This window comes from Balaenoptera borealis, assembly GCF_965194805.1.
Source record: "Balaenoptera borealis genome assembly, chromosome: 1".
In the NCBI taxonomy this organism is placed as follows: Eukaryota; Metazoa; Chordata; class Mammalia; order Artiodactyla; family Balaenopteridae; genus Balaenoptera; species Balaenoptera borealis.
This window is the reverse complement of record NC_138860.1, coordinates 32,612,450-32,638,288: the sequence shown is the minus strand read 5'-3', so window position 1 is coordinate 32,638,288 and position 25,839 is coordinate 32,612,450. Positions and strand designations below refer to the sequence as shown.

The following is a 25,839-nucleotide window of genomic DNA, read 5'->3' as shown; positions in this document are numbered from 1 at the left end:
TCCTGTACCTCCTCAGATGAAACAACGGGCATGCTGCCCAGCTCGGGCCAGCAGCTCAAAACCATAGGCAGGACATTCATTCATTTTGTCCACACAGAGGATGTGACCTCACAGAGGATGCCCAGCAAAACTTGGTCTGTCACCACACACCAGCTCACCGCCCACCTCGTACTTCTGTGCCTCTGCCTGTGTTCCCACGGCCTGGAATGCCATACCTCCGACCCCCTCTTCTCTGCCCAATTCCCCTCCCTCCAAAGGCTGGTTGAGTATCTTTTCTTCTTGCAAGCCCTTCTTGGTCATCAGCTGCCCCTCCACGCTGCAGTCCCCCTCTACCAGTCTCACAGAATCACTCCCTGCTGAAGTATATCTCATAGCATTCACCATGCTGTCCTGAACCCCGGCTTTCTGGCGGAGGGGGTGACTGGGTCTCCCCTTTGTGTCCTTGGCACACAGTGCCTGCTTCCTAGGAGATGCTGGACACACAGTCATTGCACTTCAGGGTGCTTAAGACGCTGGGAAAGAGAGCGGGCTTGATGCAGAGAGAGCAGAGTAGGGATGCTGGTGAGGACCAGGTAGGTTCGTCGGGGGGGGGAAACGAGGAGAGCTTTAGCCATAGGCTGGGTTAATGTCGCACATCCCAGTGGCTCAAAACAACAAAGGTTCATTTCTCACCAAAGCTACACGTCCCTTGTGGGCCAGCAGGGGGGCTCTGCTCTGTGGTCACTCGGGGACCCAGACTGAGAGGGCAGTCATCACATCTAACAGAATCACACTGTCACAGGGGCTGGGGGCGAGCAGGGTGTCTTGCCTTAGCAATTAAATGCTTTTGGTTAAGAAATCACATGGCCCCGCCTAATCAGAGGGTGTCAAGGAAATGGAATTCTACTGTATGCCAGGCAGGGGGAAAGCTGGGAATCCTGGGTGAAGAACAGGAGGTCTAAGGGACGTTTCTCCCAGTCCTGCTGTCAGAGACGGCAGGGCAGCACCTCCGGGTTGCACCCAGCAGCTCTGGCTGCTTGCAGGGAGGGGGGTGGGCATCAGTAAGTGTATCTATGTGAGCACAAGGCAGTTCTCAAATGGGCTCCCTGTTCTGGTGTCACTGTACTAGGGGTGGGGCTGCCAGAGGAAACCACCAGGTGTGGCCATGGGGAAGTCCCTCCAGCTTTCTATTGAAACATGGAATTTCCTGGCTTTAACCATTTCTTATCCAACTGCCATCTTGGAGCTGACCAGAGCCAGGCAGACCTCTTCAGCCTCCTAGGGAACTTGGTTTGGGGCACTGAGTCCTGAATGGGCAGTTGGCACACCTGGGTTCCAGCCCCAGCAGTCTCTGAAGATCATAGGCAAATTACTGAAGGTGTATGAGCCTCAGTGCCTTCTGTAAAGCGCTTTCCAGTTGCCCATGCATTTCCAAATATACTGTCCCATGTCACTCACACAGCCAATGGTGTCATGTTACCATTCTCATGCCTTGGGTGAGAAGATTGTCTGGCAGGGGTCATATGCTGTGCTCAAAGGTCATACTGGAGGACAGTGCTTGCTCTTGGACCTCTGCAGGCTCACTGGGAAGATGAGTCAGATCCAACTTCTAGAAGTGGCTGGTCATAGGTCCTGGACCTGCCCTGGACCCCTGGGTGTGGGAAGTTTGTTTTCCCAGGCAGCTCTCCACTTGGTTAACTGGCCCAACCTGCTCTGTAGGGGCTGAGTCTGAACTTCCGTGCTCCAGTGAACCACGGGAGGTACAGAAATAGCATCCAGTGGCCCACCACAGCCACTCAGCCTCAGTGCCCGGCCTCTTTGTGGCTCAGACTCTGGTCCTGTTGCCTCCACTTGGGAACCCAGAGCATCCTCTTTCTCCTTCCTGCCGGGGGTGGTGGCGGCAGCCCAGCTGCCTCTGTCTCTTTAAGAGAGAGAAAGAACGAAATCAGGAAGTGTGAGAGAACTGAGAGCCGGCGGCGGCAGGGAGCTGAGCTGAGTGTCGGCCTCTGCTCCCAGCTCCCCCAGCTCCCAGGGTGGCACGCGGCCACTTCAGCTGGCCCGTCTTCGGGTTCCCAGGGCCCGTGGCCACCAGGATGCCATGGGTGCTGCCCATGAATGACAACAAGCCCTGAAAGCTCTGGGGGCGCCACGCAGTCCCACAAGCCTGCATGCCCCACAGCCGAGATGGGGTGAGTCCATGGGAGGGAGGGCGCTGAATGGGGAAGCCGGGGCGCCAGGCAGCTGCAGGACAGCGCTTAGCAGAGCGCCGGGGTGCTGGCCTGTCGGCAGCTGCTCTCCCCGGCCCACGTCCCCGCCCTGTATCTCTCTGCGGCTGCTGCTCCTCCCCCCCCCCACCCCCAGCGGCGCCCTGTGCGCCATCTCAGGTGGGCACCCTTGCCAAGGACTGCTTGGAGGCCCGTGAGAGGCCAGGAAGGAGTGGCGTAGAGGAGAGCTGCAGCCCACCTACGATGCTCCCTTCCCGGGCTCTGCTCCCCAGCACCTGAAGCCAGCCTTCAGCTCTGCCTCTGTACTATTCTTCTGCCTGGGTGCTGGCGCCTGCCCTCACCTCTCCTGGGGTCCTTCTCACTGGTCCAGGTCCTGGGGGTGGGAGTGGCGAGGAGAGTCTCCTGGAGCTGGGGAATTGGGCTGGAAACCCCCAGCTCTGTGGGGGAGGGTGACAAACAGGAAAGGGTTAAAGGGCTGGGGCCAGCGGCCTTTGACGGAGGCTGGGAGGCTGAGAATCAAACGGCGCCCAGGGGTGCCTCTCATCCGCCCTCCTCTTTCCGGTGTAGCTCAGCTCCTGGACTTGCCACAGACAGAAAACATAACACACACTTGCTGGGGAGAGTCTTTGCCTGATCGGGGGCTGCGCAGAGCACCGGGTAAGTGCTTTTAGCTACTGTAGAGCCTGGAAGGGGAGGAAGGTGGGTGGGGCGACGGGCTCCCGGCTCCCATCCATCCAACCGCTGCTGTAGGATAGTGAGCCCTTCTGTGCACCAGCTGCTGGGCTGGGAGGCACAGAGCACGCAGACCCGACCAGATGTGCTGCCCATCAGCTCCTAAGCATAGCCCTGGCAGGGCCAGGAGCAGAGCCCAGGGCATGCCAGCCTGTCTAAGTTGTGCCCTCTCTGCCACACTGCCCATTCCTCAGACCTTCGGCTGTGCTCTGCCCCAGCACCAGCCCTGGGGAGGATTTTGAAGGGGGTGAAATCTCCCCTGGCTGGGCCCTTGGCCTTGATTTCAGGATGCTCTACCTGGTTTCGCAGCCCCAGGCCCGCGGGCTGATTCCTCCTCAGCCTCGGAGGGGAAAATCTCACCAACTCATTCCTGCTAAGCTATTACATTGTCTTCAGAAAGACTCTCAGCCCCTCAGCTGCTTCTATAAAATGCAAACACTAATACATCTTCTGAAACTGGAATTGACCTCTGATCTCTCGAAGTGGCCTCTGGCTCAAAGAACTGACCTTCTCAGGATTTCCATTAACAAAAAACAAACAAAAAAAGATTACAGAGAGAAGGCTCAAAGCTAAGGAATGGTGGGATTCCAGGCATGGCGACCCGAGGATTGACAACCTTTCAGATGATAGAAGAGGAAGCAGCCCTGTCTAGTTCAGCCTCATCTGAGAGTATTTAAGGGGTGGTGGCCCTTCTTATGCTCCTCCCAGTCATCCCATAAAGACCAGCCACGGCCCTATTCTTCACAGAAGCACCGAATTTAACTTCTGAGGCTACACTCTCTGGAGCCAACTGCTTGAGAGGGACTGGCCTTTGGAGAGAAGAGGATGAGGGCAAAGATGGGGAACAGAGTTGTAGAGCGGTTTCAGATCCTCCCGCAGGCTCCTGAGCTTTTCGACTTGATGGCCTCCTGCCTCTCCCACCCCCTCCACACACACTCACACTCATAAGTACGCACATTCGTGCTCACTCACACACACTCACACTCACACACACGCTCCCTCCACAGCAGCGCTTTCTTCTCCTGAGCAGCTCTGACCTGGCCACGTTAGCTGACAGCAGCAGGAAGTGGTGGGCCCAGGCGAGCAGTGGGGAGGGGCTCCAGGCTCGTGTTGCAATCCTGGAGATTTGTGGTGATGTAGTTGACACTGTCTGACCTGGGGCTCTTCGTTCAAGCACTATTTCTGCTTCCTGGGACAATCCCAGGCCTGGATGCCAAAATCCCCAGAACTCACAGTGCCTGGGAGAAGTGACAGGGAAAAGTGTTTGTCTCCGCAGAATGGTCTGTCTGGGGAGGGCGTTGACAGGGACCTGGGGAGTCGGGACAGGTAGAATGCCCTGCGGTGGGACAGGCCCCAGCTGTGGGCTGAGGGCCCAGTGGCTGTGCTTCTTTTTGGAGAAGTTACTTAACCTTTCTGTGCTTCACACTTCCCCTGCCCCCTTGCCTCTGGAATGGCCACATGGAGCCCTTCACGGGGTGGTCTTGGGCAGAGCTACTTGTCGGGTCACCAGTGTCCACCCCAGGTCAGGGGTGGAATCCTAGACCCCGGTATGTTCTTTTTCTGCGCAGAAGGTGGCCGGCCAGCTGGGAGCAGGAGATGCAGAGCACCGTCAATTACCTGTGGCACACGGATGACCTGCTGGGGCAGGGGGCCACTGCCAGTGTGTACAAGGCCCGAAACAAGGTAGGATGCAGCCCAGCCCACCCCGGCCCCCTCACTGCCAGGAAGTCGGCCCCCAGTGGGCATGAAGGGTGGTGTGCAGGGTTCTCTGACTGTGTTCTGCACCCTCTGAAGTGGAGCAGAGGTGTGGGGAACTGAAGAGGGCTCCTTGGGATGAAGCTTCTGTCAGGCATGTTTGGGGGCTGGAGAGAAAGGGATGAAGACACAAGCCAACATCCAAGGGAGGTGGCAGCAAATCTAGGAAGAGCAGAGGTGGGAAGTGGGACTCGTTTGGATTTATCCTGCCTTTATTCTGATTGAGAGCTGTACTGAATACGAGACACACTGCACTATCTTGTACTTAAGAGCTGAAGCCAGACAGAACGTTGCTGCTAAGGCCAGGCAGTAGCTGCCACTGTAGTTACTGTCAATAGCAATAGCAGCAGTAACAACAAACCGTCCCCTGCAGGGTATCAGGTGTGCCAAGCTCCTGTCATCTCCCAGTGCCGCAGGACGGGCTGTGTACCCTCTGAGGAGGGGAAGGAGCTGAGGGGGCGGAGCCCCCATCCCCAACCAGGCTGCCTTCGCTCGTCCCTGGGGTTAGGCTGGCGGGAGCGGCCAAACGGAGGCCTGGGAGGGGGTGCGCTCCCAGGGCAGGGGTACCATTTATGTTATCCCCCATGGCAGAAATCCGGGGAGCTGGTTGCTGTGAAGGTCTTCAACACGGCCAGCTACCTGCGACCCCGCGAGGTGCAGGTGAGGGAGTTTGAGGTCCTGCGGAAGCTGAACCATCAGAACATCATCAAGCTCTTTGCGGTGGAGGAGATGGTGGGTCCAGTGCTTGGTCAGAGGAAGACGGTCTTGTCCTCGACTCTGACAGGCTGGGGAGGGTCAGGTCACATAATAATAGAGGCTTGGGCACATGTTCATCAGCAGGTCGGCCAGCAGGTTGGCCAGAGAGGAGTAAAGGGTGTCAGGGGCCTGGGGGCAGTGCCTGGGAAGGTAAGGATGGGGAGTGAGGCCTAATCAAAGAAGGCTTCCTGAAAAAGGTGACCTTGGGCTCAGTTTGAGGCCAAAGGAAGGAAGGCCAGCTAGAAGCGGAGACCTAGAGAATGGGGGCTTTGGGCTCTAGGGTGAGCCACCCCGTCTTGAGGAAGGGGAGAAGAAGCGCCCTCCTCCCCAAGCCTCCCTCTGTCCCCTACAGGGGGGCAGCCGGCAGAAGGTGCTGGTGATGGAGTACTGCGCCAGCGGGAGCCTGATGAGTGTGCTGGAGGGCCCTGAGAACGCCTTTGGGCTGCCCGAGGACGAGTTCCTGGTGGTGCTGCGCTGTGTGGGTAAGCCCCTCCCTGACTCCCACCGGGGACCCCCTCCCCACCTCAGGCCAGCCGCAGACCCAGCCCTCAGCAGCAGGTGAAGTCCCAGAGGGGTACGGCATTTCTGGAACAAGTATCCAAACTCAGTAGAGCACTGGAAGCTAAGAGGCTCCCCATTCACAGACCTGGGACAGATGCTAATGAACAGACAGAACCCAAGGGTCTGATTCCTGCTAGTCAGCAGTTTAAAACTCCAATTTCAGAATAAAATTTAAAATAGTTTGTACACCAATGTTCATAACAGCATTATTCACAATAGCCATGAGGCAAAAACAACCCAAATGTCACAGACAGATGAATGGATAAACAAAATATGGGATATACGTACGATGGGATGCTAGTCAGCCTTAGAAAGGACACATGGATGAGCCTGGAAGACATTGTGCTGAGTGAAAAAAGCCAGCCACACAAGGACAACTACTCTGTGATTCCTTTTACCTGAGGGACCTAGAGAGGTCAGATCCACAGAGACAGAAAGTAGAATGTGATTGCCAGAGGCTGGGGTGGGGGGATGGAGAGTGAATGTTTAATAGGTGGAATTTCTGTTTGGGAAGTTGACAAAGTTCTGGAGGTGGATGGTGGTGATGGTAGCACAACAATGTCAGTGTATTTAATGCCCCTGATGTGTACACTTAAATATGGTTAAAATGTAAATTTTATGTTAGGTATATTTTACCGCAATTAAAACCAATAATAATAATTTTAAAAAAATGATAGGGAGGAGAGTGCCCTCCTCTGGGAGACAGAGCCGCCATCCCTCTCAGTTTCTTAGGGAACCCCAATGGGACCTCGACACCCCACATCCTTGGGACCCCCATCCTTTGCTCTGTGCCTGTCTCTGTTCTCCTGCTGCTCCTGTGGCCCCGTTGGCCCATGAGTTGCCACTCTCTGTCTATGTGGATCCTTCCCCTGAGATGAGCCTTGACACTGGGCTGTTCCTGGCCAGAGCCACTAGCAGCCTTCCCTCTGTCCCAGTGGCCGGCATGAACCACCTGCGGGAAAACGGCATCGTCCACCGAGACATCAAGCCGGGGAACATCATGCGCCTGGTCGGGGAGGAGGGGCAGAGCATCTACAAGCTGACGGACTTCGGGGCAGCCCGGGAGCTGGATGACGACGAGAAGTTCGTCTCGGTCTACGGCACCGAGGAGTACCTGGTGAGCGGGCGTGGGGGACCCGCTGCCCGAGCGGAGGGCTTCCCCGGCAGCTGGCTGCCCCTCACCTTGTGACTCTCAGTGCCCCTCTGAGGGGCTCTGTCCAATCTCCCTGTGTCCAGCAGGGTTATCTCTCACCCCCTATCCCCAACCAGAACAATGTGTTCTGTTCTCTAAGGCCGAAAAGGCAATGCTGCAGCCTGCCCAGGCCTCCCCTGTTCAGTTAAGTCCTTGATAGGATCCTCCTGGAGGATGGAACCCTGCTGGTCACCACTTCCCCCAGGGCAGAGGCTGGGGTTTGGGGGAGGGGTGCTTTGGATAAGCACATGCCACACCCATTTTTGAGATGACAAAGGAGATGCATTCTGACGGTTCTGTTTTCTCCTGAAGGTGGGAGAAGGAGGTCTGAATGGGGTGCGCTCAGGCCCTTGCCCCCTTCCCCCTCCATGACAGCTCTCTGGTTCCCCCTCCTGCAGCATCCTGATATGTATGAGCGGGCGGTGCTTCGCAAGCCCCAACAGAAAGCTTTTGGGGTGGCCGTGGATCTCTGGAGCATTGGGGTGACCCTGTACCATGCGGCCACTGGCAGCTTGCCCTTCGTCCCCTTTGGAGGGCCCCGGCGCAACAAGGAGATCATGTACGGTGGGCCACCGGGCAGGGGGCAAAGGGGCGGACCCTGGGCCTTCCCTTCTGGTCCCTGCTGTGCCCCCTATTCTGCCTCTGACTCCGTGGTCCTCCTGGTCTGCCCCACACACAGGCTTCTTTTAGATCCTTGGATATCAGTCCATCAAACAAGAGGCTGAGCCCTGTCCCTTTCTGATGGGAGAACTTAGTTCAGGGCTTCCCTTGAGCACCCCCCTCCGTTTGTGGCTCACCACATCTCAGCTGAGGCTCCCAGAGCGACTTGGCCAAGGTTGCAGAGCCTGCCAGGGGCAAAGGGGAAGGGCAAGGACCTAGCCTCCTGATCCCAGGTCCCAGGTCCCTCATGCTTTTCTGCTGTCTGATACAGAAGTAGCTGGAGACCGTGGCTGCTCCCACTGAGGGCACCACCCAGAGCAAAAGAGATTTAAAGTGGATTTGCAGGAAGGTCAATGCCCCTTCAGCTCAGGGGTCAAGCTGTGACTTGGATGGGGGCTGTCAGGGTAGCTGGACTTTGGAGGGAGGGGAGGTTGGAATAGTGAGGTGGAGGGGAGGCTACGGGGGCCAAGCACGGTGCAGGCGCAGGTGTGGAGGCAGGTGGGCACGGATGTGTGGTGAGGGTGCAGAGGAAACGGACAGAGGAGAGAGTGGAGAACTTGACTGAGGAGCATCAGGACAGCGAGCCAGACTCACAGGTTCCATTCTCAGGGTGCCTCGGAGCAGCTGGGTGACTTGCCCCAGTGCTCTGAGCCCTCCGGGCTGAGTCCATCATCCCTTGAAGTGTTATGGCCTAGGGGCTCCTGCTGACTTGGTCCTGTCTCCCGCAGGTACCGGATCACCACGGAGAAGCCAGCCGGGGCCATTGCAGGCACTCAGAGGCTGGAGAACGGGCCCCTGGAGTGGAGCTACACCCTCCCCATCACCTGCCAGCTGTCCATGTGAGCGGGACCCTGTGGGAGGGGCAGACACAGACGCAAGTCTGGGCCGATGTCCTTCTCTCAGCTGAGGCCTGGCCCGGCGGAGCACCCTGTGTGCTGGCAGCTCGGGTACACCACTCTCCCTTTCTAGCCCCAGTTTTTCCATCTGGATGCTGGAAGACCCTTCCAGCTCTTCCTCTCCATCCCACCCTGCCCCAGCCCCTTGGCCCTGGCTCTTCAGGACATTCTCATGGAAGGCCCCTATTACCTACTTGAGGAGGCCAACTCTGGGCCCCGGCCCCTGACAGTCTCCATGTCCCGGGGGGCAGGGGGCTGCAGAGCCAGCTGGTGCCCATCCTGGCCAACATCCTGGAGGTGGAGCAGGCCAAGTGCTGGGGCTTCGACCAGTTCTTTGCGGAGACCAGTGACATCCTGCAGCGAGTTGTCGTCCACGTCTTCTCCTTGCCGCAGGCCGTCGTGCACCACGTCTACATCCACGCGCACAACACGTGAGTGGGCGCGAGCGAGGGCGGCGCGAGCCTTCTCTCCCCAAGCACAGGGGCGTGTCCTGGGCAGTGCTCTGTGGGCAGTTTAGATTTGGAAGCTTCTGGGTCCAATCTTAGTTTGGAAAAATACTAGTTCCACCAAGTTAAAGTTAAACAGGCCTCCTTGTTGCTGGACTTGAGAGATTCAGCAAACTTTATAAAGCTGATGCATTATAAGTCTCCTGAGGGTGTGTGTGTGTGTGTGTGTGTGTGTGTGTGTGTGTGTGTGTGTGTGTGTGTGTGTGCTGGCAGTGCATTTCCCCAGTGTATTACTCATGGAACCCTGTATTTCTGGAGCATGCTATGGGACTAGGTGAGTTTTAATGGAAGTGTGGCAGGAAGAGATGTGAAGGCTTCTTGAGTTCTGTCCCCACTTTGTCTGCATCCACTATAAGACATGAGCTCTGTCCTTCATCTCCCCGCCCTAGAGAAAAAAATCACCCAGTCCCTCCCTCTGAAAAGCAGAACCCAAAGTCTTAGCTGGGCTTTGGGTCACCCTGACCCCGTATCCTGCCTGCTGACATGCCCTCCCCTCCCCCTCTCCTCTCTCTGCCTCTGGTGTGTCTAGGATAGCCATCTTTCTGGAGGCCGTGTACAAGCAGACCAACGTGGCCCCCCAGCACCAGGAGTACCTCTTTGAGGGTCACCTCTGTGTCCTCGAGCCCAGCCTCTCAGCACAGCACATCGCCCACACGACAGCAAGCAGCCCCCTGACCCTGTTCAGCATGGTCAGCGAGACCCCCAAGGGGCTGGCCTTCAGGGACCGTGAGTAGGGCCACCCAGGCTGGATCTTTTCTCCTCCTCACATTCTCTTCCAAGGGGCAGGGGTTTATAATCCAAGATACTGATTCATTTTCTTGTGGGTGTTTCTTTGGGTCCCCAGTGTGTAGAAGGCAGATCTGGGTTCTAATTCTGCGTATGCCTCTGAAATGCCATGTGACTCGGGCTAGTGGCCTGCCCGACCTGCTTCACAGCGTCCAAAGATTTGGGAAAGAAACTCCAATGGAAACAGGGAGATGTGGGTTTAATGTGGTCTCCACAGTCTGTGATTGGTGGGGAAGCCTCCAATAGTTTGGTTTGGAGGAAGCAGGAGCCTAAGCTGCTGGAGAGAAGAGAAGGTGGTCAGGGGTCCAGAGTTTTGTCCTCCAAGTTCCGGCAAAAATATCACTCCTTATCATTTGAATGATACCAATTTCATCCTCCTCTTCAGGGTCTCCAAGGCTGGGAGGGGAATTGACCTTGAAACCCCTGAGTGTGAGGGGTGCTTTTAGTCTATTTTCTGCTGTTGAGATGGGGCCTTGGGCATGAGGCTGTAGTTCTCCAGAGTGGACACAAGGGGGCAGTGAGGGACTGCAATTGTAAAGAAGCACATTGAGTGCATTTAAGGCTTAGAAGGTCGGGGCTCTAGGTGAGTTGGGAAGCTTGAGGTGGCAGATAGGTGGTGAGGGCTGAGAGTGAGCTGGAAATAAGGAATGACGAGCTCAGACCTCATCCAGGGCCGGACAGGCAGCCCCCTCAGACCAGGTCTTTATCTGCAGCTGCTCTGGACATCCCCAAGTTTGTCCCCAAAGTGGACCTGCAGGCAGATTACAACACAGCCAAGGTGAGGGGTGGCCCCCAGGTGGCAGGGAGGGGGTGGTTCATGCAGGGGTTCAGGGTGCGGGACCTGACCCTGCTCACCTCTGTGTTTCAGGGTGTGTTGGGTGCCGGCTACCAGGCCCTGCGGCTGGCACAGGCCTTGCTGGCAGGACAGGAGCTGATGCTTCGGGGGCTGCACTGGTTCATGTGAGTACCCCCAAGGGCTGGGTGGGGAGGGCAAGGAGCATGGGCAGGGTAGGACAGGAGACCCAGACCCCTTCCAACACTGCCCTGGGGCTGTGCCCATGGGCACAGTGCCCTCAGTCCCCTGGGAGGAGGCAGCTCTGACTCAGGCTCCCCTTGGCAGAGAGATACTCCAGGCCACGTGCAGGCGGACGCTGGAGGTCACGAGGATGGCCCTCCTCTTCCTCAGCAGCAGCCTCGGCACTGAGAGGTGGGTGTTCCGTCCAGGGTGGGGGCTGCAGCCGGCATGAGCCCCGCTCAGACCCATCAGCCCTTCTCTCTGTCTGTTCCTCACCCCAGTCTTTCCAACAGTGCCCCTCGCCTCCTCCCACCCAGAGCTCCCGACTTCCCTGCCATGCGAGAACGGAGAGGGCGCTCCCGCCCCAGCCCTCCCCCAACAAGCCAGTCCCTCACCTCAGGGGGCCGAGCCTCTCTGCCCCAGGAAGGGGCCTCTGTCCTACCAGCCCCCCCTCTGAAGATTTAAACTGCTCACCTGCACCAGGCCCTGGAGCAGGGCTCTAGGAGAAGCACTCACACTCACACACGGTCCCCTGGACTTGACAGGATGGAGACCTAGGCGGTCTCATCCTCCACACTCCTCCTCCTGCTTCCTCTGGGCCTGAAACTCTCCCCGCCTCCTGGGATTCCCTGCCCCAGTCCTTGGAAATCCACACCCTCCACTCCTCTGACTTGGGCTAATTAGGGTTACAGAAAGGGAGAGACTGGGGAGGAGGACATCAAGCTGGAGGGTCTGGAGATGAGAAGCAGGAAGACTCCACTGGCCGGCGCGCTGCTGAGAAGGTGGCAGGGGCTACAGTGCAGGTGAGAGGTGGGAGCCCTGTGGCCCAGGGAAGCTGATCGTGGCTGGAGCCTCTCCCGGTGACAGGTGGTGGCAGAAGAGCAGAGACTGTGCCAAACACGCCCGGTGTCCTACCCGTCACGTCCCGCAGCCCTTGTCTTCAGGAAGGTCCTGGGAGTTTCCCAGGAGCAGGGTGACTCACTGCAGACTTGCCCTCCACCTGGCGCTCGGCAGCAGCGACGCTGACCGTGGGGTAGACAGGGTGGTGGCCGGGCAGGGAGGAGGAAGAGGAGTGTCCCCAGATGAGTCCCCGGCATGGCTGAGCCGCCTTCAAATGGGGACAGAGAAGAGGGGCTGCAGAGGGCAGGATCAGCCAGCAGCGCTGTGGTAGAGTCGCTCTGAGAAGACATCTGCCCAGGCACAGAGCGGGCTTCCAGGGCTGGATGTGGCCCCAGGCCTGCAGACGGCCCTGGAGGACAGCCCTTCCCCAGCATGTGCGCGTGGCAGGACGGTTGGGTAAAGGGAGACGAGAGATGGGCAGACGCAGCCAGGAAGACCCGGAGGAAGGGAGGCTGTCAAGGCCAGAATGTGAGCAAATACCTGGGGTGGGAAGGCCCTATGCAGAGACATGACTGGAGGGGTGGGAAGGTGCTGCGGAGGTTTGTTGAAGCCACAGTCATCGTGGAGAATGTCCCAGAGTGGAACTGGAGAGGGACAGAGGGAAGGGGAGAGTGCAGGCAGGTCCTAGGGTCCAGATGAGAGGTTGGACCTCGCTAAAATGACCAACAAGGATCTATTCTAGGTTCTTGAGTGAGAAAGAAATGTATAGAGAGAGCATTCGGTTGTTTGCCCGCCTTCCCTGGGCTGACGAGTGTGGAGAGCGACAGGCTAGCCCCAGGGCTGGAGTGCTGGGGTCTGCTGGCCGCTGTTTCTCCAGTTCTGGCTCCAAGGCCTCCTCCGAGGCGTGGTGGGTGTGGAGAGCTCAGGGTCAGGCAAGTGCCTGCTTTGAGGCCTGTTTCATTCTCCCAAGAGGAAGAGCGCTGGGCCAAGAGTCAGAAGGCCCGGCCCAAGCTCTTCATTAACTCACTGTTAGCCTCAGACCATTGTCGCCTTTCCTACCTGGGCCTCTATTTCCTCATTTTCAAAACGAGAGGATTGGACGATCTCGGAGGCCTCCCAGCTCCCATGCGTAGCAATCTCATTCTTTTCTGAACATGCTCAGACCTGTCGGTTCTTCTAAGGTCCGAAGCCACTAGCTCCTCCCACAGCAGAACCTGAAATATCTTAATGAGCTGAATTTCATGTTGGGAGGAGCCCAAGCACGTGGCACGAACTGGCCATCATCGCCAGCCTCCCCTACAGGGCGCTCCTCCTTCTGCGGGTTCTCCAAGACGCGCTCCCTTGGCAGTGTCCTTGCCTTTGTCCCAAAGCTCCCCGGCCCTCCTCAGCAGCTGCTGCCACCCAGAGGCACCGTTCAGGCAGCCAGGACTGGCTCAGGGAATCCCAGTGCTTCCCCACCCTCACCCCCAAAACAGCGTGTGTTTGTATGAACGTGTTCTCTAGTCATGTCAATTATCTCTGAGGTCTCTTTGATCCCACGAACACCTTTTATGGTAGCAGGAAGGAGGTTTATCTCCCCATTATACAGATGAAGAGCCCGAGGCTTGGAAAGCTGAAGTGATTACCAAGATCATGCAGATGGCAGGTGTGGCAGCCAAGACTAGGACTCGGTCCAGTAGGGTTGGGTCAGCCTCATCCTCTTCTGCCACCAAGTATCCCATGCCCTAAAATCCATCCGTGTGTTCGATAATTTGCTTGACACTCATGTGTGGAGTGCCTGCTGCGTGCCGAGCACTTTCTTGGGCACTGGGGATACACTGGTGAGCAGAGTGGGCAGTATCCCTGCCTTCACGGGGCCCCCACCTCATTCCTAATTCTCTCCCCTCCCCTTCACTTCCACGCCAAAACACACAGGATTCTTTTTCCCCAGTTGTCATGGTTATAAAATCAGTATGTGCTAATTATACTCAGCTGGAAAATACAGATAAGCAAAAAAAAAAAAAAAAAAATACCATATCCTACCACCCAGAGATAGACTGTCACTGCTTAGTCATATATATCCTTCTCGATAGTTTTCTGTTATTTCTGTATGTTAACCTACATGTCATTTTCTTGTACGTGCTGTTTTATAACCTGCTTTTCTCAGCTTATGATCTCTGCCCCCTCCGTGTCAAAACATTCCATCTCATCTATAGTACCCATCCATACTCAAATTTGGTAATCCCCCAAGTGTTCTTTTCTAGCTGTTTTCATCCCAACCAGGATCCAATCCAAGACACACTTGGTGTCTGGTTGTCATGTTCTTCACGTCGATTTTAATCCTTCCCTCGAGGTTCAGCAACATGGCTGGGGTGACTGAGATCCAGGAACTGAAGAGAGCCGCAGAGCTGAGGTCCAAGCTGCGGACCGTGAGTGAGGCTGGGGTTGGTGAGGGGCTGTCAGGCGCAGAGCGGGGGGTGGGGGGTGGGGCTTCCCATCGGAGCCTCCAGCTGAGGCTCCCATGGGGGTCTGCCTTTGTGTCCCCCAGTTGGCTGAGGTCCTCTCCAGATGTTCCCATAATATCACAGAGACCAAGATGACCCTGAGCAACCTGAGCTCTGAGCTGATGAAGAACCGGGATCAGGTACATGAGGACAGAAGGTCTGTGGGATTTTCTTCTTGGTGGGGGGGGGGGGGAGTTGGGGGGTGCACAGAGCGCAAAAGGCCCAGTAGCCTCTTTAGGAGTCAGCCTGCCTTCTCCCTTATCTTGGCAAGGATGCTGGGGCCTGGGGCTAGGGGTAGGGGATCCAGGAATGTACAAGACCCTCCCATGAGACTGGCCAGAAGGAGAAAAGGATCTGGGGTCCCGCCTCCACCTGGGAGTTAGAGAGTGAATTACAAATATTAGCAGGTGCAATAGTTCTAAATAAAAGAATAATCGAATTCCCTACCTCTTCTGAACCCTTGCTCTGCGTCAGACCCTCGAATAGGTCCTCCTACTTCTATCATTTAATCCTCAAAACAATAACAATACTACTACTCTTATGCTCCTTATATAGGTGGGGAAGCTCACTCAGGGAGCTTAGTTTGCCCCGAGACACCAGCCAATAAATGACAAATGACAGACGTAAGGCTCCGGGTCAGGTCTGCCTACCTCCAAAGCCTATGTGCTTGGCCTGCGCCAGGGATTTTCGAGCTCTGAATCCCCAGTCTCCCTTTAAACAGACAGAAAAATCCCCAGCACCCCTGCCCTCACAGCCCAGTGTGTGGACCCCCTGCCTCCCGCTCTGCTCTGACCTGGACGTGGTCCCGCTCCTGGAACAGCCCCACAACCCCCGCAGTCAGGGCCCTCGCAGATCCGCACGCCCGGTCCTCAATTCTGAATGCAGAAAGCTCTGAAAACCACAGGGTGTTTCTTCGCTGTTTTGCCTGTAAAACCTGACCTAAACTGACACGAAGCTCTTCCTAGTCTTTATTTATCTCACTTAGGGTGAATATTCTTACGGTTCTCTGAAGACTGAGGGTATGTGATGAGGGAGTACTGCCCCAGACCATGCCCTCCGGGGGAGTTCCACAGTATAGTGTATGTATACTGGACCACCTTTCTCAAATCAGAAGATAGTTCTGAATTTGGAACACATCTGGCTCAAGCCCTTTGGATAAAGACTGGACCTGGGGTCTTGCCCACCCCAGGCGCCAGGAGGGCAGGGGTCTGGGGTCCGCAGAGTCCTGGGAACACACTTGGGCTCTGCCCCAAGTCCAGCTCCAGAAATAGCTGAGACAGGGTCCTGGGAGGAGCTGCAGGGAGGAAGTGGAGCTAAATAGGCCCGAGGATGAGGGATCCTCATCCACAAACACCCACAAACACCCCCAACATCTCAAACGAAGTGTTTGTATCCTGAAAAGGGGAAGGAAGAAACAATAAGGACCTTAAACCCCAGGCCAAGAGGGTAGAGAGGTCATCTCCCGAATTCCCCTGCCTGCGGGCAGGACCAAAGACCTTGATTCATTCTTGTTTTAAACAAGGGTTGTTGATTCATGATTTAAATCTCTTCTACATACCGGGCATTGGATATTCTCAGAAAGCACGACTTCTGCTCTTGCCAGGTGACAGAAGAGAAGTTTCTACTCTGCTCCCACACGCAGCTGCTACCACCAGGCTCTCCTGTTTCAGGGTCCAAGGCTCCTTCCCGGAGCCTGTTCTCAAGCCCTGTTGTGTAGCAAAGGCCACTTTCCTGTCGCCTGTCCTGCTTGGCTTCTTCCTGTGTGTGTGTGTGTGTGTGTCTGTGGAAGAGAGAAGGAATAAACACAGGAATGAGAGATGACTGGCTGGCTAACCCGAGGGTACCTCAAACAAGTTTAGAAACAGAAGAGTCACCCCCACTCCCAGATTGGCCCCCAAAACTATGGCAATGAGGCTCCTATTGCAGGGAGACAGCTTCCCTCCTCCCACTGCCATCCCCTCCCCTCCCTCACCCTTTACCTGTGCTGTTTGATTCTTCCATCACCTGGTCCCTGTCTCGTGCCCACAGCATCCAGCAGATTCAGTGCTGTTTGGACAAGATGTATCTCATTTACAAACAGTTCAAGAAATCCAGGATGAGGCCAGGTGAGCCGCAAGGAGAGCAAAACACTCCTCATGCTCTCCCCTCCCTCCTTCCTTCCTTCCCTTGGGTTAGCTGGCTGTCCCTAACACTCCATCAGTGGCGCTGCTGGAGGCCCACTATGCGGGTGGCGCTCTGTGGTGCACGGGTGCCGCTGGTCTAGGGCAAGGTCGCTGCCTGCAGGCTGCGTGCACACCAGTGAGGGACATGAAGCCTTTCCACCTTTGCCTGTTACCACATAGGGGCTCAGCTGAGGCCTGGATGCTATAGACGTGGTGGCCTTGGAAGAGACCCCTCACCTTTGCAGGGCACTTTACAGTTTAAGGAGTGTTTCCCTATCCGTTGTGACTTTGGCTCACTGAAGTGTTAGTCAGGCTTTCCAGAAAAGGAAGGATCGGGAGAAATACCAGTTAGTCATTAGTCCTGGCACTTGGCCTGCATTATCTACCGAGCCTCACAAAGACCCTCTGGGCAGGAGCAGCTCATTTACAGGCCCAGGGATGGGAAGCTTCTCGCCCATCATGGGGTAGGGGAGGGTCGAACCCAGGGCTGGGGCTGACGGCAGCGGGGGTTGTGGGGGGAGCCTGGGGAGGCTCCAGGTGACTCTCGGGGTTGGGGAGCTAACACTCCAGGAACCGACCGACCCTCTCGCCCACCCATGCCCCCAGCATTTCCTAACGTGCAGGAAATCAATACTTGAGGGCTTGCACCTGACTGCAAATTCTCTTCTGTCCCTAGGATTATCTAAAAAGCACTGTCCCATAGGAATACAATGCCAGGCACGTTTGTAATTTTAAGTTTGCTAGTAGCCAAAATTTAAAAAGTAGAAAGAAACAGGTGAAATTTATTTTAATAACATTTTATACAACCCAATACATTCAAGTTGTCATTTCAGCATGTAATCCATAGAAACAATTATTAAAGAGATATTTTACATTCTCTTTTGTGCTAAGTCTTCACAATCCCATGTGTATTTTACACTCACTGGCCATCTCTATTTGGAAGCTAATTTTTTAACAAAATGAAATGTACTCTTACCAAAATAATAAAGCTGTGTTTGATGGGGAAAAAACATTGTACACTGCTTCAGTTTTTAAATTTAATCAAATTCATTAAATTAAAATTAAAAATTCAGGTGCTCAGTCACATTAGCCGTACTGGCCACATTTCAAGTTCTCAGCAGCCACATGGCCACCGCATTGGACATGCAGATTCTAGAAGATGGGAGCCTCAGTCCCGCCTCTCGGTCTGACCTTGGAGGGGGGCAGCACAGGAGACAGGAGAACTGCGACTCCTATGTTCCCTGAAACCAGGGGGACCTTGGGCTCAAGAAGCCTGGCCTGACACCCAGTTGGCCACCTTTGCTGTGATTTTAGGAGACCTTCAGAGGCTTTTCAGCCTCCATCACTGGAATTCTGTCATCCTATGACCACGACACTTCTGAGCACCTCCCATGCGCTGGGCACCATCCTATGGGCTTTGCGTGTTCTTAATTTATTTAATGCTCTAGACACTGTTACCCTCCCCGTTTTATAGATGAGGAAACTGAGACACAGGAAGGTTAAGTAACCCAAGCAACCTAGGTCCAGGTGCTTGTAACCACCCCATTTTACAGCCTCAAAAAGAGTTTGATCTGTGTTGGTTTGTAAGAGTCCTTTATTATAGTTAAAAATGAACCGGGAAGAATAACACTTAACCGCCAACACTTGGGGTGTGGAAAGATGCCATTCTGGAAAATGCTCTATCGTTTTCAGGGCACTTTCTCACTTTACCCTCACACCCATCCTGTGTGTTACATGTGATGGATGAGGCAAAATCACTTGCCTATAGCCCCCTGCTAAGAGGAGGCAGAGCTGGGCCTCATCCCAGATCGGTCGCTTGGACTTCATAAGTCAGCTGGCTGAGCGCAGGGCCCAGGACCCAGAGGCCAGGGAGGTGATTCTGCTATTAGGGGAGTGGTGGGGGCAGGCAGCAAGGTGAATCTCCTCATCGCTTCATCTTGGCCTTCAGAGGCCATTCCCCTGAAGCCCAGGAGGGGGCAGCATGTCCCTAGCACAGAGAGCATCAGGAAGCTGCCAAAGCAGTGAAAACTTCAGCCCTACTGGCAAAAGTTCTCCTTCTGGCAAAAGTGGCTGGGCTGAGAAGCGGAGGTCGAGGGTGGTGGCCTGGCTCATCCAGCCCATTGCTGCAGAGCCCAGGTGGCTCTGCCGGCAGCCCGAATATTCAGGGATGGGGTCAATAGGCTGTAGGCATCAGCCACGCTGGGAAGGGGATTGGATGAGGGGTCAGGGCTGACCATACATCCTTCAAGGCCCATCTCATCCACCACTGTCCACCTGAAGTGTTCCCCGAGCACCCATCCCTCCACTCCCTACACTGCGGGCTTGCCTGGCCTAGGTGGACCCCTACCTGGTCATAGTGCAGTGTCTTGGGTGCTTGTTTCCCTCCGTTTGTCCTTCCCGGCTCCGCTGGGTTGTGAGCTCCGTGCAGCAGGGCCCAGGCTGCTGCCTTCACTTTGCAGTTGTTGCCAACCCTTGCACCATTCGGTTCTGTTGACTGCTTGAATAGGTGACCTTGGCCCTGTCTGTTTCCTTCAGGGCTTGGCTACAACGAGGAGCAGATTCACAAGCTGGATAAGTGAGTGCCTGTCCCCCTGGCAGGCGGGTGAGCAGGAGGGTGGGTGTCACCAGGGCAGAGTGAGTCTCTGTGCCAGACAAGAGGTGGTAAAGGGCCCTGATCCCAGGCCACAGCTGGGCAGGAGGAAAGGGGGCTAACTACCTCTGGGGAAGGTTATCTGGGGCCAGGGGAGGGCGGTTTCTCAGCAGCAGTCTTGATGGAACTGGATTGACTTCTGGTATGAACACGATTGTTTGAAGAATTTCTTTCCTTAGTTGTCCTCGCTGACTTACCACCTACTACTTCCTGCTTCTGGCCTCTGCCTGGGCTCTCCTTTGGGCTTCCCTCTGCTCCTCTGTCTCCTGGACACTCTATTCTTCCAGGAAGCCCTCCCTGATTTTACGCTTTTTTGGGGACTCACTCCCCCAGTTCTGCCCCCACCCTTGACTCCACACACAAACACACACACACACACACACACACACACGACCATCTCTCCTTCCCTCTGGGGGCTGAGCTCAAGAGCGTGTGTGTTCCCTGAGGTCCATTGTCCTTCTCCCACATCCCTCTGTTGGAGTTGCTTTGCAGAGCAGCCGCTCTGCTCGCCATGATGCACATTCAGTGAGCGTCCTCTCCTCCTTGGGAGAGGCGGCCCTGCTGTGGAGCCGGGGGCTGGACATTTGGGTGATGAAGACCCAGGGATGCTAGGTTTATGCACAGGTGGCTCTGGCTTCTCATCTCTGTGCCTCTGTTTCTGTCTTTTCAGGGTGAATTTTAGTCATTTAGCCAAAAGGCTCCTGCAGGTGTTCCAGGAGGAGCGTGTGCAGAAGTACCAGGCATCCCTGGTCACACATGGCAAGAGAATGAGGTAACGTTGGCCCTCACTCTTGAACTCATGGTCCCCAGGGCCCTCCTGGCCTGGCCCTTCCCAGCCTCAGACAGCCCTGGGCTTTGCAGAGCCCCGACTGAGAGGGAGGTGGTAGTAAAGGAACAAAAGCAAAAAAAAAAAGGGGGTGGTTTTTTGGCCTTGGGTGGACCAGGTAGTATGCTGGGTGATTTCTATACATTGACTCATTTAATCCCACAATGTCTACCCTATGTGGTGGATACTATCACCCCATTTCACAGATGAGGAAACTGAGGCTCAGAGAACAGGTTGCTTCCTTAATACGACACCACTAGTAAATAGCAGACCAAGGACTAGCATATGGGTATGACTGCCTCTAAAATCTAGATTCTTTCCATGTCCCAGGTGGTTGTGTTCAGAAGCCCCCTCTCTGGGGAAAACACAAGATCCCTCTGGGATGAGGACAAGTGGTCTGGGAAGCAGGGGCAGGCAGAGGCCCTTATATGGAACCCCCCTCGCACACTGTCCCTTATAGGAGTTTTGGCTTCTGCCTCTCAGACAAGCCCCTTCCCCCTTCCCCTCCTGAGACAAGAGGGCAGTTTCCCAGGTGCTGCTGGTTCTGTGGGCCACGTGACCTGTGGGCTTATTATGGGGCTGAGACTCAGACACTCACCTATCCTTACATTAAAATACAGTTTCCATCTGCCCCACCCAAGCCACCCCAAATTCTGACTTAATTGGTCTGGAGTAGGGCTTGGATGGCAGTATTTAAATGCTCCTCGGGTGATTCTAATGTGTAGCCAGAGTTGAGAATCGACCACTGGTCGAACCCCTCCAGGACTCTGTGTACGTTTTGTGCCGTGGGGCGATGTTCTCGCTCTCTCCCCCCACTTAGAGAGAGAAGAGAATTCATAACAGAGTCTTGACTTTGATCTGCTCTGGGAATGGGAACGTGGGCAGTTCCCGTTTTAAGTGTCCCAGTGCAGGCGGTCCCTGCCTCTCCAGGGCCTGACCCGGGCCCTTGCTCACCCTCACCGGCTTGTGTGGCCCGGCCTGAGACAGGCGTATTTGCAACTCGCACTGCGGTTCCGCCAGGACCCTCACTAGCCCCGGTCAGAGTGCTCATCAGCATCCTTACCTGGGACAGGTGAGGGCTGAGGGCACAGCTGGAAGGGCAGAGGCAGTGAGGGAGGCCAGTGCCTGGCACCCACCAGCTCCAGCCTCTGCCACCCGGAAAGCCTCTCCTCCGTGTCTGTGTGGTGACCGAACTGCTGGGTGGGCCCCGGTGAGAGCGAGTGGGCCGGGCTCTGACATTTCTCTGCTCTCTTGAGGGTGGTGCATGAGACCAGGAACCACCTGCGCCTGGTGGGCTGCTCCGTGGCCGCCTGTAACACAGAAGCCCAGGGAGCCCAGGAGAGCCTCAGCAAGGTGGGGAGCTTCGGGGCCCCGGGGCCGCTGAGGAGAGCTGGGCCAATCAGGCACCTGGAGGGCATCCGGGCCATTCCCCTGCCTCGGGGCAGAGCTGCCCTCGACCAAGTCCAAACACTTTGGTGTGGATGGGAGGTCTCTGATCCACCAGTGTGGACGGCAGTTCCTAGTGTTCTCAGACTGAAGGCCACTCGCTGCAAGGGCAGAGGCTCCAGAATGCTGAGACATCTCCCTCTCTGCCCTGTGCAGCCTGGGCGGCTCCCTGAGGGGGGCGATATGAACGCTCCTTGGTCTTCTGATCTGCTCTCCTAGAAGAGGCAAACTCAGGCCGCTCTGAGAAGCCACTTGCTTTGCCATCAGGGACAGAGAAGGGCTGTTCTTCAAGGAGCGAGGCCCGCGTGCTCTTCCCCAGCCCCCAGCACAGGGCACATTCTGTCCGAGGTGGTGCTGGGCTGCCCCCACCCCTTCTCCGCAGCTCCAACTGTGTCATGACAGGTACAGGTCAGACACAAAGGGGAGCTTGGCAGTCTGCACCCCTAAACACAGGCGCACACCGTGATGGTGCTTGTGCCAGCTGTGCTCCCAGGATGAGAAGGAGGGGCTTGTGGGAAATTCCTGACACTCCAGGGATGCGGGCTGGGGGCCACTGTATCACCCATTTCTTACCCCTCCCCACACCTCCGCTGCTCTCCACACATGAGCTGGCTTATCCCTTCTGACTAACGTGTGGTTCTTTCAGATCCTTGACTGGCTATCTCACCAGCTCCTGCAGGACAGAACAAAGGGGGCTCAGGCCTCACCACCCCCTACAGCTCCTTATCCTAGCCCTGCACTGAAGGACCTGGTTCTCCAGTAAGTGCCAGAGAGGGGGATGTGTGCATGTGTGTGTGTGTGTGTGTGTGTGTGTGTGTGTGTGTGTGTTAGGGGCTTCGCCTCTTGCCAGGTACCCGAGAGGCAGGAATGAGGCTCGGTGGGGCTGTGGAGGAAGGGGGGCCTCCCAGGAAGGGGTCTGGGCAGAGCGACTTGGGCCTTAGCCACCGCCGCCTCTCTCGCCTCTGCCTTGGACAGTATGCAAGAGCTCTGCAAGGAGATGAAGGTGCTGGCATCTGACCTCCAGGACAACAACCGCGTCATCGAAGGGTGAGGCCCCGCTGTGCGGGCGGTGGGGAGGCTGGGCCCTCAGACTGCCCTCGCCCCTGGGGCACAGGCCCCGTGCATGCCCAAGGAGGCTTGATGACGGGGGCCAATATTCCAGTCACATCAGAGCCTTGTGCACAGGTAAGTCGGTGTCCTGACCAGGTGTAGGCTTTCACCGTAGTCTGGAGGATATGCGCCTCAGTGCAGTCAGAGATGGGGGCTGGGAGGCACGTGGATTTGCGGCTGTGTCCAGCTCTGTATGAACGTGGACTCTGCCTGACGCCCCAGGCAAACCGACTCCTGTCACCTTTACGACCATCCTCAGAATGGTGATGAACCAGGAAACGCAGCACAGAGCTGGGGAGAACTGCGCGGGGCTGCAGGCCCAGTGTTAGAGACTCTGCATCATCACCTGATCGAGTCCCTTCCTTGTGGGGCGGGCGGGGGGCGGGCAAGTACTGGGGAAGATGCTGGCAGATGCAGCAGGGCTCAGCCTTTTGGATTTTGTACACTAGTAAAATTCACAAAAGAAAACTGGAGAATAACAGAGTGCCCAACTTCTCATATCACCCAGTAAGCAGAATTGAAAGGGAAAAAACCGTGCCATCTAGAAGTCCCACTTATAAGGTGCATTTTAACACCAAAGAGAAGGAAGAATACAATCTCAGAATCAAGGATGGTCCTCGCCCTGAAAATCAGCCCTGTTTACACATATATACACTCATGCGTGCGTGCACGCACCTCCCACATCCTCCCCATCGTCCTTATGTCTGTCACTTCCCCGTTTGGGAACCAGTGGCACGGTGGAAAGAGTCTGCAGAGATTCCAACAGGGTTTGACCCTGACTCTGCTTCTTACCAACTGTGTGACCCTGGGAGGTTTGTTTGGCTCTGAGCTGAAAAATAGGCATAGTGATTCCTACCTCATTGTGTTAATGCAGGGATTAAACAGGATGAGATATGCAATGTGCTGGGGCGGGGAGGGTGCACAGAAGGGGGACTCACCAAATGGTAGGTGTTCCCCAGAGGTCACGCCAGCCTGGGGTGCCAGCATTGGGGCCGGGAGGTAGGGAAGCCAGGAGCAGAGCTCATGGTTGTTCCTAGAGTTTCAGAGGGTCCTTGGGTTGAGGAGGCATCCCATGTTCCAGTCCAGCAAGTGGAGAACCCATCCTCTTAAATGTCTGCAAAGAGGAAATTTGACAGCTTCTTAGAAAAACTTTCCAAAATAGCCCTCAGGGGCAGGAAGTTATAATTTTAGTGCTGACATAAATTTTTCTCGCTGTGACATGTAGTCTATTTACAGATAGCTCAAAATTTTATTTTAGTGAATTTTTACTTCCTTGTTCAGAGCTGTAACCGAAGAGCCTAAAGAAACAATTTGAATTCCTTTTTCCCTCCTCTTAACCCTTGGCTGCATTGGAGTCACCAAGGGAGCTTTTAAAAGTACAGATGCCTAGGTCTTGTCCCCAGAGACTCTAGGTGCGGCTTGGATTGGGGGATTTTTATAAGCTTTCCGGATGATTCTAACGTGTAGTCAGGGATGGGAACCGGAGAGTTCTTGTCAGTGGACACAGATGCTGCAAGGGGAGACCTGAGGATTCGAATTGCTTGGTGTTCTGAAAGCTGATTGTGTTGGGCCCTGGAGTATGGTCTGCAGGCTTCTCTACCTGGGCAGAAGTTAACCTGAGCCTCTCTTTACAGGTTAAGTAGGGTCCCATCGGCTCCTGACATCTGAACTCTGGGGGGTGCATGAGGAATCCTGAAGCATTAGAATCATTCAGACACTGCTCTCCTGCCTGCACTGGGGGACCCAACACAGGATGATACCTGGTCGCATCTCATCAGCCTACCTCCCTCCTGCCTGACGGCCAGGAGATGTTGCCAGCATTACCTTCCACTGCCTTTCTGCGGGAAGCAGCACAGCAGGACCTGGGGCACCAGGCCATCTCTACATCCTGGCCCCACTGCCCGGGCTGACCTTTGCATCTTAGTAGGCTCAGGTACAGCTCTTCTGTTGCCCTGGCCTGTATAGCTGAACCTGGCCGGGCTGTGGCGAGAAGAGGCTCCGAAAGCCCCTCCCTCCCACCCCCTCTGGTTTACAGGGCTTTGCTCCTCAGGGAACAGAAGAGGAGGCCTCCTGGGGTCAGACGACCTCATCTCAGTCTTCCCTCCTCTTAAGGTCTTCTACGTTGAACACACAGCCCTCTCTCTGCTCCCGCGATGTCTGAGGGTTGCCACACGTGGCCCCAGGCATGACAGAGCCCAAGTTCCCTTCCCCTCTGGTCTGGCTGAGCCTAAGGCTGAGAACGCAGGTGGTCGAGGCCGCGTGCCAGTGTCTCGGGGACCCTTTCCCCTGTCCCTCTGAGGCACCACCAGGTTCTGGGGTTTGTAGCCAGCGGTGTCAACAGTAGCTGTGCCAATTAGCACAGGCCCGTAAGTCCAGAGCCCTGAGGAAATCAAGGCCCGCGCCTTCAAGAAGTGAAATAAACTTGACATTCTTTTCTGTTTGAGTGGCTCTCACGGGCTGCATCTGGGAGGTGGGAAAGGCTCGGCTGGGTGCGCTTGGCAACCAATCAGGCACTGCACAGGGTGGGGATCTGTGAGGGGGAGGATTGGGAAATGGAGGCAGGACTGCTCACTTCCTGATTCCTGCCTTCCTCCCACCCCCCAAATGGGCCCTGATTTCAGGGAGGAGCCCAGGGACCATGCCCTCCTGCTGGGAGGGCTTGCCTTCCCACTCCCTCTCTTTTCCTGCTCCCTGTCATTTGGGGAGCTCTGTAAGGGCCTGGAACTTGCAGAGAAGGGTCGTTTTTTTTTTTAACCTCAAATCCACCATCTAATTGCCTATTCCTTTCCCCCCACCCCCCCTCCACTGTTCAAAATATAGGCTGTGTCCTAAATATCAGGTGGGAGTAGTACTATGGGTCGTTTTGAACATTCCTCATTTTGCCTGGAAGCTAGAATGATGCCGGGGTGAGGCATTCAGATTTGTGCAAATTTAGTCCTTCCCCTGCAATATATCCAGCTTTCCCTTAACCAGGGCTGGACTACCCACCTAGCCTAGGGGTGGGGAAAGGGTGATGCAGTAAAGTAGCCCCACCACGGGAAGGAAAAGAGTGAGAAGCCCTACTTTGTGCTTTGAAACATGAAGACAACACTATGCTTTACCCCCAGATAACCCTAGAAATCCTTCCTGCCAATTTTTTTGGAGCCTTCACATCCTCAGAGGCTGTTCTAATGACCCAGCAGGGCAGAGGTGAGGAAGGCTGGGTCCTGGAGTCTGACATCCTCAGGGCTGCTTCTCTATGGAAAGATCAGCACCCTCT

The 25,839-nt window shown here is 55.6% G+C and overlaps 1 protein-coding gene across 17 annotated transcripts; it reads left to right on the top strand.

Annotated features, from left to right (window-relative positions):
- The first annotated feature begins 241 nt into the window (after positions 1-241).
- Positions 242-25,020, top strand: IKBKE (inhibitor of nuclear factor kappa B kinase subunit epsilon). 17 transcript variants are annotated; one of them, XM_082350396.1, is made up of 23 exons: positions 1,032-2,168; positions 2,772-2,861; positions 4,508-4,619; positions 5,283-5,423; positions 5,800-5,929; positions 6,944-7,125; positions 7,599-7,759; positions 8,589-8,699; positions 9,008-9,187; positions 9,792-9,988; positions 10,762-10,826; positions 10,917-11,008; positions 11,169-11,255; positions 11,756-11,866; positions 14,236-14,311; positions 14,431-14,543; positions 16,415-16,491; positions 19,084-19,123; positions 19,869-19,970; positions 21,281-21,377; positions 22,117-22,229; positions 22,446-22,517; positions 24,215-25,020. In XM_082350396.1, the coding sequence occupies exons 3-23, from the start codon at positions 4,533-4,535 to the stop codon at positions 24,246-24,248; spliced, it is 2,268 nt and encodes a 755-aa protein (XP_082206522.1). In that variant the 5' UTR covers positions 1,032-2,168; positions 2,772-2,861; positions 4,508-4,532; the 3' UTR covers positions 24,249-25,020. The 17 variants fall into 17 exon arrangements, 15 of the variants coding, with proteins under 15 accessions (XP_082206516.1, XP_082206517.1, XP_082206514.1 ...); XM_082350395.1 differs by having other exon boundaries at positions 1,033-2,168; positions 4,505-4,619; XM_082350393.1 differs by lacking the exon at positions 2,772-2,861 and having other exon boundaries at positions 1,031-2,168; positions 4,505-4,619; positions 5,283-5,351.
- The last annotated feature ends 819 nt before the right edge of the window (positions 25,021-25,839 follow it).

Excerpts from the sequence above, each read along its gene's own strand:
- IKBKE (XM_082350385.1), top strand. The coding sequence starts at position 2,095 with ATGACAACAAGCCCTGAAAGCTCTGGGGGCGCCACGCAGTCCCACAAG. Across the intron at positions 7,760-8,588 it reads CGGCGCAACAAGGAGATCAT|GTACCGGATCACCACGGAGA; the intron begins GTACGGTGGGCC and ends TGTCTCCCGCAG. Across the intron at positions 22,230-22,445 it reads CTGAAGGACCTGGTTCTCCA|TATGCAAGAGCTCTGCAAGG; the intron begins GTAAGTGCCAGA and ends TGCCTTGGACAG.